General features: G+C 36.2%; 1 protein-coding gene across 1 annotated transcript in view; it reads left to right on the top strand.

Moving 5' to 3' along the window:
• Window positions 1-14,750, top strand: part of LOC129243384 (uncharacterized) — a 99,703-nt gene that overhangs the window by 80,384 nt on the left and 4,569 nt on the right. Inside the window, exons 2-6 of the mRNA XM_054880357.1 lie at window positions 10,110-10,626; window positions 10,700-10,895; window positions 13,177-13,462; window positions 13,544-14,255; window positions 14,316-14,462. Of these exons, the coding sequence (XP_054736332.1) occupies window positions 10,110-10,626; window positions 10,700-10,895; window positions 13,177-13,462; window positions 13,544-14,255; window positions 14,316-14,462 (1,858 nt within the window). The remainder of the gene's footprint in view (window positions 1-10,109; window positions 10,627-10,699; window positions 10,896-13,176; window positions 13,463-13,543; window positions 14,256-14,315; window positions 14,463-14,750) is intronic.

Genomic DNA, 14,750 nt, shown 5'->3' with positions numbered 1-14,750 from the left:
AAAAAAATATCGTAATCTATACATCATCGTACGTGGCGTTTTTTTTTTTAGGTATTTTTTTTGTTTGAGACAATGGTGCAGGTTTGAACAATGAGTTTGTGTTTTTACCCTTTTTTTGTTTTCGAAAGGCTTGAACAATTATTAATTTTTGGAATTTTAAAAAACGGCTATGTACGACTGTAGCCAATGTACAAAAATTAGAAAAAAAAATTAAAATCGGTTCATAAGTCTTCGAGAAATCGGGGCCACCGTGTACAGAAAAGTCGTTTTGAGAAGAATGCGTTTAAAGTTTTCATTCGCCGTTGTAACTCACTACCTACGCTTATTGTATTGGGTATAACTTCATCAATTTTCAAGATTTTAAGTTAAATTTTTTTACATATTTTTGAATATATTTACTTTAAGAAAATGTAAAAAAAATCGATGGCGTTCCTCTTAAACGAATTAAATCTTCGAAAGGAAAAGGCAAACAACTTCTGTTTTTAGTTTATATATATTTTTTTCCTTTTGATGTACATATCCACATACTTTATATTCCAATACTTTTTGAATTAAAAATAATTTATTTTATATAATTATTTTGATTATAAATTTTAATTTGCATGAAATCTACATATGTCCTACTACTTAATTTATCTGCATTGCTATTTACCATTGGCGCTATAGAAGTTAGGTGGCAACGCCATGCACAAATAATTTCAATTTTGTTTCGTTCATTCTTTTGAACACCCATACCCATATCCTAATCTCTAACTAAGTGTTGTTATTAATTTAAATCTAATTATTATCTAACATGTACGTTTCATTTGATATATATTTTTTCCAATTATATTTTTGTTATAAAATTCCTAGTTTCAAAAAAATATATAAGTGACAACGCCAGCAAAAAAATATTTTTTATTAAAGCCGGCTTAAACACTTTTCATTTGATATCTATTTTTTACAAATATTTAAAAAAAAATATTTTTATTAAAGCTTGTTTAAATACTTTTCATTTGATGTATCTATTTTTACAATTATTATATTTTTTTTTTTAATTCTTAATTTCCAAAAAATAAGTGGTGACACCAACAAAATATATTATTTGTTAAAGCCAGTTTAAGCATACTCCTATACATGTATACTTTTTTACAATCACATCTTTGTAGTTAAATTCTTAGTTTCAAAAAAAAAATAAGTGGCAACACTAGCAAAACATATTATTTATTAAAGCTTGTTTAAACACTTTTCATTTGATATCTGTTTTTTTACAATTATAATTTTGTAATAATTTTTTTAATTTCCAAAGCATTAGATGGCAACACCAGCAAACAACTTTTTTTATTAAAACATGTACGTTTCATTTGATATATATTTTTTTTTCAATCATATGTTTGTAGTCAATTTTTTAATTTCCAAAAAAAAAAAAAATGGCAACACTACCAAAAAATATTTTTACTAAAGCCTCTTTAAGCACTTTTCGTTTGATATATATTTTTTTACAATCATATTTTTCTAATCAATTTATTAATTTGAAAAGCAAAGGTGGCAACACCAGCAAACACCTTTTTTTATTAAAGTTTGTATAAATATCTTTCACTTGATATACATATTTATTTTTCCAATTATTTAAAAAAAAATCTTAATTTCCAAAAAAGATAAGTGGCAACACTAGCAAAAAATAATTTGTATTAAAGTTTGTTTAAACACTTTTCATTTGATATATATTTTTTTACAATTATTTTTTTTTAATTCTTAATTTCCAAAAAGAAATAAGTGGCAACACCAGTAAAAAATATTTTTTATTAAAGCCAGTTTAAGCATCTTTCAGTTGATACCTATATTTTCATATTCAACTAAAATGTGTGATAACGTGCTATTTTTCCAATAATATTCTAGTGGCAACGCTTTGAAAAATTGTTTTCGGAATAGTTTTTCTTAAAATTGCCTTGGCATGGCTCTGCTGTAAAACTTATATAAATTGTGTAATAATTTTTTTAATGCATACAGGTGGCCACACGCTAAAAACAAATAAATATCTGCGACCCAAAGGCCTTCAACGGTGGCAAGAAATATTCAAATAGGGGCAGTAGTTTTTGAGTGATTGTCCTTCGAATAAATTTTCTGTGTTTTTATTTATCATTTATTCGTTTTTAAATATTTGTATTTTTGTATCATTTTATAATTTTTATCAGCATTACACATGTGGATAAATACAAAAGCGAACTTAAATGCTGATCTCCAGAGTCCCTTATGAAGGCTTAGAAGTTTTTGCAGTTGATTTCTTGATTATCGGCTACACAAAGCTCAAATGTTTTTCATAGTCATCAACACTAACGAGTAATGCGGTGCGCTGTGACTAGAAGAGCTACACAACCCTGTTCGCCAATGTTTCTGCTTAGCACTCGCTGAGTTGGTTCGAGGCTCGTTTGTATAAGACTCAGACCTCAGCTAGTCATAGGAATCCCCACCTATTGCACGGCGAAATCTTTCAATCTAACTCACGTAAATAAAATGCTTACATATTCTTCATAGATTGTTGCAAAACTAGAAAACAATGTGCGTCAAGTTGGGGTTAATTTCAGTAATTGGCAAATTGGTTTGCATCTAATGAAGTTATCAGGCAAATTTGTTGTGAATCTCGCAACCATTTTGTTTATATGTGTCAAAATGTCAACGTTTTCTGTCTTGACCCAAAAACAGTAGTGCGATGATGTGTTCCTGAGAACTATTTTCTATGACATGTCATTGATTCAATATGAGTAATAAATCCATCCAAAGACGTTTTGAAAGCAACAAGTTTAATTTATAAATATACAACTGCGTGCTTTTGTATAAACAGAAAAAATGAATGAATAAATACGTGTATATACTACTGTGTCCAAAAAATAAGGTGACATTTGATTTTAAACTGCGCGCTTTGAAGGATTAGGAGAATTCTTTTTTTTTTTAGGTTGGTAGTACTGTGAGTGACATCTATGTCAAATTTCATGTGAAATATTCATTTACTGTTTGAGATACGCGTCGTTTTGTGAGCTGCTAAAAGTGAGTTTCTCGTTTTTTGCAATGTCGAAATTTGTTGAGCAAAGAATTTGCATTAAATTTTGTTTGCGGAATCAATTTTCGGATACGTTGAGGATGGTGCAGAAAGCCTTTGGTGATGAGGCTATGTCTAAAAAAAATGTTTACAAGTGGTATAGTGAGTTCCAAGCCGGTCGTGAACGTGTCGAAGACGAAGAGCGTCCTGGGCGACCATCAACCTCAACTGACGAAGCTCACGTCCAACAAATCAAAGATTTGGTGTTGAAAAACCGTCGATTAACGATTAGAGACCTTGCTGATGATGTTGGCATATCGAAAGGCTCAGTCAATACCATTTTGAAGGATGTTTTGGGCCTCAAGCGCGTCAAATCTCGACTGGTACCGAAAACATTGAATTTTTTGGACTCGTAATTCGTGATCATTTCATCAAAAACTCAACCCATATCGTTCCGCAACCACCGTATTCACCTGATCTGGCACCGTGCGACTTCTGGCTGTTCAGCAGGCTCAAAAGACCGCTCCGGGGACACCGTTTTGACACGATAGAGGAGATTCAAGCCGCAACGAAGACGGAACTGAAGGCCATCCCGGAAAGTGACTACAACCAGTGTTTCGAAAATTGGATTGCATTGAATTGCATTGTGTCGGGAGGGGATTACTTTGAAGGGGATGAAATTGATTTGGAAGAATAAATAAAGAATTTTCAAAATAAATACAATGTCACCTTATTTTTTGGACACAGTAGTACAGTTCAAATAGTACATAAAAGTGGAGTGTTTCCCACGCGTAGAGACTGTGTTTAGTATTCATATAACTTTAGCTGTATCAAATAAAGAACGTTACACTACTACTACTATATATTAAGAAAAAAAATCATATGCTCGTGAATTTATCGATTTTATATAGCAATACTGTACACTCTTTTTTTCAAAAATTTATTATTTTCTCAATAATTTATTATTTTAAAGAATTTGAAAGGGAAGCTGCAAATTGAGATACCCATTGCGTATACTTTATTTCATAGGAGGGAAGTGCAGCAGGAAAGCAGATGAAGCAAGATTTCAAACCTTATATATACAAAATCATGAAAAGTTTTAACTAATCAAAACTTTCAGCCTTTTAACCAGATTTATTCAATTTTTCAAGCTATGCAGTTTTATAGCTCATTGAGTTTTAGTACAAAGTGCAATTTTCAAGTGACTACAAAGGGCCGTTGTTTTTTGGCAATTTTTTATATGAAATTGTTTTTTGTTTTGTATAAAGTTTTAAACTTATATTATATAGTTTTCTATAACTATCACCCCTAAAACTTTCCTATAGCTCTTAAAAAATCAACTATAACTTTCTTAAAAAACAAAAAATAGTGTTTTGTTTATAATTTTGCGGCGGGGGTAGTATATGAGAAAAAATTGTACCATAGGTTAGGTTAGGTTAAGTTGAGTGGCTGTCATCCGCACACTTAGGCCTGAATAGGTCAATTGTAATACAACCACTGGAGCTCGTCCTTTAAACCCTTAAGTCATCTCTGAACTAACCTGTGGATTTAATGAACTTTGTTGATTTCGGCTACCATATTTGTGAGACCTCTTCAATGCTGTGAAGAATGGCGAAATTGAGCGTGGAATGTCTTCTTTTTTTTTGTATAGAGCAATGCATCTACAGGGGAAGTATTCCATAGTTTCCTCTTCTTCAACATCTTTACAGCTTCAACAAATGTCATTATGTGGTACCCCCAATCTATTTGCATGCCTCGCAATTAGTTCCCCTATCGCGTTTTTCATACCTTGTCTCCTAAGATTCAGTACGATTTTGTACGGCCATGGTTCTAATTTGGAATAGCGGTTAGGGCAAGTATTACAACATACTAGGTTGTTTAATATGTTTTACTGTTCGATAAGAGAGAACATTGCTACTAGCCTCATGTTTTGTTTTTGTTCTGTTGGTCCGCACTTCATATGAATGTACGTGAAGTGTCATTTCAATCTGTAAATTCATTCTTTGTTTACAAGAAAAAAAAATCAAGTTTCGTGCAGTGACTGAATTTTTATTTGTGGAAGGCTTAGCTGATGGCCTTCGTTGCAAGTGCTGCAATTTTAAAACTTGTATAAATAACTTGTGATTGTATAAGTTAAGCAAAAATAAAAAAAAATAAAATATTTGTGGAAATTTATGAGCAAATGTTCAAAGTGTATAAGGACTTTTCGCCATCAATTAGTATAGTAGAAAGATAGATTACTGAATTTACGTGTGATTCTATAAGCCTTGAAGAAGATCCATGTCAGGTATGTCCAAAAACTGCAACAACACCAGAAATCTTAAAAAAACGCAGGATTTCGTATCGGAAAATCGTCGAATGACTGAAAAAGGTTTAGTAGAAGCCATAGGCATCTCATGGGGCAGTATAAGCAATATTTTGACTGAAGTATTGGGTTTCAGAAAGCTGTGTGCTGCATTCGCTAAGAATGAAACAAAAACACATTCGAATGCGACTTTCTCAGCAACATATAGAGCGTTTTCGAAAGAATAAAGTAGATTTTGTGTATCAATTCATCACTATTGGTGAGATCTGGGTCTATCACCATGATGCTAAATCAAAACAAGCAGCTAAGTAGTGGTGTAAAGCTGGTTCTTTGGCTCCAAAACAAGTTCGTGGCCAGAAATCGGTCAAGAAGTTGTTAGCATCAGTTACTTGGGATGCAAAAGGAGTTTTGTTTGAGGATTATTTGCCAACTAGTAAAACAACAAATTCTGAATATTACTGTAACCTTTTAGATCAACTGAAGGAAAAAATTCATGAAAAAATACCCTCTTTGCAAACGAAGAATAATTATTTTTCGTCGGGGCAATGCACTGCGTCACAAGAGCATTTTGACAAAGGCTTAAATCTATGACTTACAGTTTAAATTGTTGGGGCATCCACCTTGGAGTATTCACCAGATTTGGCCTTTAGCGGCTTCCATGTGTTTCCCATAAAAAAATGCATACGTGGAAATCGTTTTTCATCAAATGAAGAAGTCAACACAGGTCTGGAAGTGTATTTTGCAGCCCTTTCAGATTCTCACTTCAGGGATGAAATTCATAAATTGGCATATCATTGGGTCAAGTGTATTGATGTTCAAGGAGACTATATTGAATAATAAAGTGTATTTCAATATGTTTTTTTCATAGGGCCGCGAAACATGTTGAACAACCTGGTATGACTACCTTTAACATATATTTTTTCAAAATAGTTCATTAGGCAAATATTTTTGAAGTGAAAACTTCTTTAGAATCGTTGGGAGTGATTTGAGAAAAAGTGAAACGAAAAAAGCGACACTCTTGGCTACGAATATTATATATACACGTAGCGACGAACTAAATAACTTTTAGGCCAGCGCCGACAGCATGGCGCGATAGCCGAGCGGCTAGCAATGTGAGCTTCCGATCCAAAATCCTTGATTCGAATCACAAGAAAAAAATTTTTTTTATACAGTTATTTTATTTTATTTTATGATATGTTTATGAGGAGCTTTTTTTCATGGCAGAAATACACTCGGTGTTTTGCCATTGCCTGCTGAGGGGTGAACGCTATTAGAAAAAGAGTTTTCCTTAATTTTGGTGTTTTCACCGAGATTCGAACTGACGTTCTCTCTGTGAATTCTGAATAGTAGTCACGCACCAACCCATTCGGCCACGGCGTTTGTTTAATTTTACTGATGCAAAAATGAGGAAAAATATATGAATAAAGTTTGCTTACTGTTTACACATTTTCCAAAGGTGACGGAGAACCAAAAAAAAAGTCGATTTTCAAACAAATACGAGTGCATATGTGTAATTGTGTTAGAGTTTCGGTCACGCCCCAGCAAAACCTGCGTGCATATGTGTTTGTAACATTCAAAAAAATGTAATTGTGTTAGAGTTTCGGTCACGCAGGTTTTGCTGGGGACGCTCATAATAGCAACCGCGTGTGTATTTTTATATTCGTAAATATTTTCATTTTTAAATATTTACCGCAATTATGCCGAAAAATAATGCAGAAAAGTGTCGTGAATATCGACAGAAAAAAAATCAATAAATAGCATCACGGAATTCATTCACGAAAATTTAATAAAGTATACACCAGAAGTATCGCGGATACTTAGAAAAGATTACAATAAAGTTCCAATGATTTTAAGTGGCGATTTTAACGTAAATTTTGCATTGGACACAGCGGTTCCTTTAATTGACGTTCTCAATACAACATTCAATTTAGAAATGTGTAAGAATCGCACTGAATCGACAACACGATCAAAAACAACCATTGACGCGGTATTTCAAAGACATGTTCACAACATCGAAACCAAAGCATTTGTATCATATTTTAGCTATCATAAGCCACTCGTATCATTTGTTGAAATTGAAAACATTGAGGATGAATAATAATAAAATGAAGAAAATAAAATATGAACTTTATAGCAATATTATAATGAACCTATAATTATCTTGCTCCTAATGCTGCTTTCGTCTTATTCTCTCTCAGTTTGTTTTACGGAAGGTTTCACTTCTATCGCGTCTAACCGTTAGACTGGTGTTTTTTTTTTTTTAAATATTTAGATATATCTTCTTTCGTTGCATATCCTTTTGATTATCACAGAGTTGGCACAAGTATTTATTTATTATTTTGTATATTTATTTTATATTTCTTTTTTACTCTAATCTTTTGAGGCTTTAAAGTAATTTAAGGCCAAGGCGAAACTATTAAGGGGACAGATACCTTTAAACGGCCCTATTTTCCCTGATTTCTGATATTTTTTTTCAAAATTTGCATACAGTTTATTTGCACATTAAAATAATATAAAATTTTTCATTTTTATTTTAATCATTTAAAATGGCGGATGTACACTCAATTCTGCCAGAAAGGCGGGGCATTGTAGCATCGGTGTCAGTGACCAGAATACAAAAAACCAAAAATTTTTTTGTTTATTAATGTCATAATTTCTATATGAATTAAAAAAATTAAAAAAAAAAAATTCACGGAATAAAATGTTAAAAAAATTGAATTTCGGGGCGAGTTTTCCTACTATTTTTGCTAAAACTTAAATTCACATAGAAAGTAATATCATAAAAAAGAGTGCCAGATTTCAGGGAGATCGGTCAATAACTTTTCGAGTTATCGTTTACGCCAATTCGAAAAATATAGTTTTGAGAAAAACGCGTCTTAAGTTTGAAAACATGAAAATTCAACCTCTCCGAGCACTCGATCGCAAAGAATAGAGTCGTCACGCTTGACGATCTATAATATAAGAAATACTTAAATTTACGTTCTAAAATTTTTTTGACATATTCTTAAAGGATTGATTATATTAACATTTTATGATGAAAAAATTTTTTTTTTCGAAATTTTACAGTTATCTGCCACTTAAAGGTGGTGTTGGTAAATCAGCTGAATTGTTTTTTTTTCTTTTGCCGTGTCCATGTGGCTGTCAGCTCAGAATGAAACAAAGCGAATTCATTATTTGTTTGCTAGTTTCTCAATGCTTTACTTTAACAATTAAACGTACAGAACAGTGCTGTTGGTCTAGTGCCACTACTTTTAATGAACGCGCCTTGTTTAAGGCCCTCGCTTTGTTTGAAATTGTGTTTTTTGAGCGTTTCTTTAAAAGCATGTAAAATGAAAACGAAAAAATACTTTTCTATTTTTGTTTCCAGTATTTTATTTTTTAATATATTGGTAAAAAATAAAAAAAATGTTTTGGCCTTATGAGTCTTGGTCTTCACTTTTACTTCACTTCACTAACATAGTGGTCACAGATGTAGCCGGTTCCACTGAACTGATTTTGATTAAATAAAATTCAAATGACGTAGAATTGTTATCGTTATCGTGTGAACTATGATCATTCGGAAAAAAAAATTTCAGTATTTTTCTCGGGCCTTTAAAGTCAAAAAAAGAGTCGAAAACGTTTTCTTCATCTTTAAACGTCCGCCGTTTTCTGGATAACTTTTTGTAGCTCTCGATGCGCTTGAGCCGCCTTTTTTTTCAAATGAAAGAGGAAAATCAACATTTCTCGCAAATGACGATTATTCGGCACAAAATCAGACATTTTCGCAAAACCAAAAGTGTTTGATACCAAAACAAAATCACTAATGTGTCGAAGCAGTTTGTTTACCATATGTCTAAGCTTGGTTTATGACGTTTAGGTTATGTTAGAATCGACTAGCACACACTGCTGGCGGCATCTATTGACAAAAAGCGGGAACTTGCATGCACACCTAATATATAATTGGCGCGTACTCCCTTTCTGGGTGTTTCGCCGAGCTCTCTTTCTATTTGTGGCATGCTTTTTGATGTTGTTCCACAAATGGAGAGTAACCTACAGTTTCAAGCTGACTTCGAACGGCAGATATTTTTGATGAGGTGTTTTTTCATGACAGAAATACACTCGGAGGTTTGCCATTGCCTGCCGAGGGACGACCGCTATTAGAAAAAAACTTTTTCTTAATTTTGGTGTTTCACCGAGATTCGAATGGTAGGCACGCACCAACCCATTCGGCTACGGGGGTGTAATTTGTAGTTACTACAAATAACGATTCCACAGCTCACATAAATTTGCCGTTCCAGCATCAAGTAAGAATTGTATGACTCAATCAAAATGTGACTACATTTATTATGATTAGCGTAATTTAGTTCATATGCCAGAAAAAATTACTTCATCTTATGCGTGCGCCATATACTTATGGGCACATGCATATGCATACTTAGCTGTGCACTTTCAAAAAAACAGCTTAAAACGACTTTATACTTTCTGCCTATCAAGCACTAAATAACTGAATTTGAGTGCAATATTTAAAATAATTTGTATGCATATCCATAGCTCGAGAATCCATATTAAAAAAAATGCTTAAAATATTAAGTTTTTTTGTATGAAAAATGAAGAATTTTCAATAGAAAAGCAAAACCGACCAAAGTCAGTTTCGCTGTTTAGTCAAAAATTCATAGATATATGTATACAGTTATGTTATTTATCATTTCACTGTCACATGTCTTGTTAATGATTATTGCCATTGTTGAACGCCATAATAAGGAAGTCTCTTAATTTAAATGCATCCACGCTTTCTTTTCTTTATTACAGCGCAATTTCACTAAATTTGCTCATTTGTATCATCTTAATGCGTGGATCGATGGGCAATGATTTGCATATTTCGCGTACCGATGCGAAGGCAACACAAACAGCCACAGCACCAACAACAGCAGCAACAACAGTTGTACCTGCGATGACCCCAATGCCTGCAGCAATAACAACAATCACTTTACTAACGAAAAGTTCACCCTATAGCACATCCTCTGCCGACGCACTGCCCAGCAATGCGAGCGACATTTCCAACTCGATTATGTTGGCTGGTGCTGCCACTGCGAAAGTCAGACCTACGCCTATGATTCCACATCCGCCACCAGCCATAAAATCCACGGGAAAGCTTTTCAACAAGAGTTTGCCTAAGCGGCGAAAGGCTGGCGAAATATCCGCCATTCCCGTTTACGATCCCACTGTTGAGTGGAAGTGTCCGAATGTGACGAGTTCGCGGAGTTTGGAATGTGGCTGCGATTTGCCACATACGCTCCGTTGTACGGGCGATTTGCATGGCTTAACGGTAATATACGAGTATAATAAAAAAAACAGCCTTAAATGATTTAATATTCAATTTCACAATTTGTCAATTCCAGGTACTTGCAAGTAATTTGAGAGTGTCGCCCTATACAATCTCGCTGTTGGACTGCTCTTTGCGGAATGTGACTTTCTTGAGTGATGCAAAAATCTTCGAAGGTATTTCATTGTATGGCTTGGTGATTTCATCTGGTGAAATTAAACGAGTACATAAATCGGCATTTTTGGGCATAAAAGGGCCGTTACAGGCTTTAGGTGGGTATTAGAGTGGCTTGAAAAACAAAAAACTTGCAAAAGTCCAAAAACGTATGTTGAAGGGGTTCAGGCACTATACAAAAAAGTTGTTTTGTGATACTTCTGGAAACCACTGAAACGGTTTATTTCTCGTTTATAACTTAGCTGTTTGTCATCCAATTTTTAAAATTCCGACCCTGAGGAGCTCTATGGGGGTTAGGAGTGTAAAGTTTTATAAAGTTTTTGTTTATGAGCTTAGCAAAACAGCTTAAAAGCAGACTTTTAATAAATTTTTAATTGCTTGATGAAATAAAAAGTATATCTTAGAGGGGGCACAGCTTGGGTAACTTACACAACTATCGGAAAACTACTTGGGGTCTCAAAAGTATGTTAGTACAAAATATAGAACTACTCAAGAACGGATTAATGACATATTGTTTTTAAAAATCGGTGGTGAACTAGGATGGACTCTGAGGACAACTTCTTTGGCCCGAAGCTCGTTCTGCTACTCTCTTCTGCAGCCATCAAAGCCACGGTTAGCAAACGGGTTACTTTTACCCACAAGCGAGCTTGGTTGATTGGACTAATGACGGGCCGCTTTCTATGGGCGAAGCACATAGTAAAGGTAGGTATGTCAGACAGTGAACTCTGCCCAGCATGTGGAGAGGAGGATAAGACTGCGGACTTCTTTCTGTGAGTCTGCCCGGCCTTCGCTCGAATCAGGCTTGAGGTCTTTGGCACTGATGTGCTAAGAAGCGAATACCTTGGTTCCTTTGTTCTTGTTTTTTTTTTTGGTGGGTGAGGTAGGGTTCAAAATGCCTTCGCACTTAGAGCGCCCGTCGTTTACTGTGTCGCGTGGTGTGACCATTAAAACGATCCCTCCTCTCCTTCTGGGGAGGCATCCTTCCCGGAATTGCTTTCTATATTACTTCGGTAGGGCCCAGAACGGCTTCCATAAAGGACCAATTCAATTCACCCACGTCTGGGTCCACTATATTTGTAGCCAGCTTTCATGCTATAGGCTCGTCTTCTTGTGTCTCTATCTGTCCCTTTGTTGCACTGTGCCGAGGTCAACCTTTTTTTCGCAGTACATTCTCGATGTATTTCTTTACCGCGTTCCAGCTGTCCTAGCGATCGAGCATTTTGCTGATTATGTTGCTCGACGCGATGTCGCCAATCTGCTCCCTGAGAGCATTTCTTTACGCGCGAGCCATCTGTTACAACTAAAAAATGTGTGTTCAGCGTCATCGCTCAGCGCTTCGCAGTATATACACTTGGAATCGATTACCTAGCCCATGCGGTATAGGTATCTCCGGAAGTATCCGTGGCTCGAAAGGAACTGAGTTAAGAAGTAGCTCACTTCCCCGAAGTTTCTTTGGATCCATTTGTCTATTGATGGAATAAGTTTCGCCGTCCATCTACCACTCAGTTCACTGTCTCATCGGCTTTGCCACCGCGGCATGGTTTGGCATCTCCGTTCTGAGAAGCTAGTGATGACGTGTGTCTTCTTGGAGTCCTACGCATCCATTCGTTCCCGGACCATGAGGTCGACGGGTATCTGCCCGCTGATCACGAAAATTGCTGCACCTGAGACAGTGCAGTAGGCTGAGGCAACTCTGAGAGCCGCTGTTCGTTGCACAGCCTCCAGTGGTTTGCGCTTGGCTTTGCAGTTTAGCACAATTCCCCATACTTCGCTGCCGTACAGAAGAATTGAGCTTGTGGCCGCCATAATTAGCTTTCTTTTGCTCTGTGTTGGCCTACCGATGTTTGCCATTAATCTACTTAGCATACCCGTGACCTTTGCTGCTTTGGTAACCACAAGCCGCATCTAGGCCCAGAAGATAAGCCTGCAGTCAAGTTGAATACCTAAGTATTTTAGTACTTTTTGGATCATTAAGGATGTGTCGCCTATTTACATAGGTACTGACCTCGAGTGGCATGTGACTTCGTGTCATAAAGATGGTGCCATGGCTCCTTGGTACCACAAGACATCTACTCATATTTCTTTGGAGGTCGGGTAGATTTAAAAAAAATTAAAAAGAGAACCCGAGTACAGTGCGATGGACTTAATATTGTCTGAGTGCTGTACTTATTAGTTGTCCCGGCCAAAAGAAAAATAAATCAAGTTATTCTAAAAAACCCGTAATTGGTGATTTTTAGAAGGATAAACATAATTTGTTTATGGTCTGAAGTGCTCTCAATATAAAATTTTAATACGGTGGCGGACTTTTGCAGTTTTTCTTCATATCGCCATCGACTCAGTAACATTTAACTAACTAATATTACCTATTCGTCTATGTAGGTCTGCCCGCAAATGCTCTTTTAAGTGTACCATGGAACTCCATATCCACACTTACTGCGCTCGAGCGCTTGGACTTATCCAACAATAAAATAAAAGCTTTAGGCACATCTGACTTCGCCGGGCTCTCCAATCTGGTCTATCTTGAGCTGAGTAACAATCAAATATCTAGCATTTCCCAGCGTACATTTATGAACTTGCGTAAGTTGGAAGTACTAAAATTGGGCGGCAATCGTCTGGGAGACTATCCAACCAGCCTTAAAGCGCTCACGTCATGCTACAGTTTACGGTAATACAACTAATCTCATTCCTACCGGCATTCTTCTAAATATTTAATTGAAAATAAACTTTTGTTTTGTTTCTTAAATAGACAACTTGACCTGTCAGCCAATAACCTGAATGGTCCGCTCACTGCCACAACCTTGCCGGGTTTGCGAAATCTAGAATCGCTGGAACTGAATCGCAACCTCATCAAGAGCATACAAAACAAGGCGCTGCAAAATTTCTCCGGTCTTACCAGCCTTTCGTTGCGTCACAATCAAATTGATGTATTACAAGATCACGCTTTTTACGGACTGGGTACACTTGAAAGTCTCGATCTCAGCTTCAATGGCATCGTGGCCATCTCAAGCGCTTCGCTGCAACATCTTACTCGTCTTATAACACTCGACCTCACGCATAACTTTTTGCGCGCATTGACCTCTGATCTCATCACGCCGCTACCATCGCTTCAAGTGCTACGTTTGGCCGGTAATGATATTTCGATTGTGGCCAAGAATGCTTTGGATGGGGCACGTGAATTGAAGAGCCTTTCCATGCAGGATAATCCCTTGTCGTGTGACTGCACCATACGCTCGTTTGCCGAGTGGTTGCAGGTGGCCAATATACAGTCGGGCGATTTGATAAGCGCTACTTGTGTGACACCGCCACGGCTGGAGGGTGCACCGCTCATACAAGTACCATTGGAGACTTTAAACTGTGAAATGGACAATGTGGAGAAGGACAACGCCAATATAATCGAGCAGTTGGAAGCGATAACGAGACAAAATCATACGACACACATTAAAGATTTATCAGAGGAGGTAAGTGCTGAGCCAGATGCCCCGAAAATTGAGTTTGCTCACTTTACACTGCTTTTGTAGATTGTTTTGCATGAACTGCATTTTTCGGCCGATTATGGATTAATACTCACCTGGGTACTGAATCTGAGTAAGAACGATTATATGTGCGATGCAATCTTTGTCTACAAAGAGGAGAATATCAACGAAATACTAATCGATAACTCACCGGTAAGTTCGCAAGCGAGGTGTGCAGTTTTAGATTTCCTATGAACACTTGATAAAAAATATCTAATCAAAATAGACAATTTTCAAAAGGATACATTCGAGTTTACCTAATGAGCTTTGCAGCTAGCCGATAACTGAGTGATTCCGTGTCATACAGTCCAAGTATTTTTGGGTGTTTGACCGAGCTCGTCCTCCTTTGTGGCGTGCCTCTTGATGCTTTTATGAGGAGCTTTTTCTTGGCAGAAATACGCTCAGAGGTTTGTCATTGCCTGTCGAGGGGCGACCGCTATT

This window comes from Anastrepha obliqua, chromosome 4, assembly GCF_027943255.1.
Source record: "Anastrepha obliqua isolate idAnaObli1 chromosome 4, idAnaObli1_1.0, whole genome shotgun sequence".
NCBI lineage: Eukaryota > Metazoa > Arthropoda > Insecta > Diptera > Tephritidae > Anastrepha > Anastrepha obliqua.
This window is presented reverse-complemented; position numbering and strand designations above follow the sequence as displayed.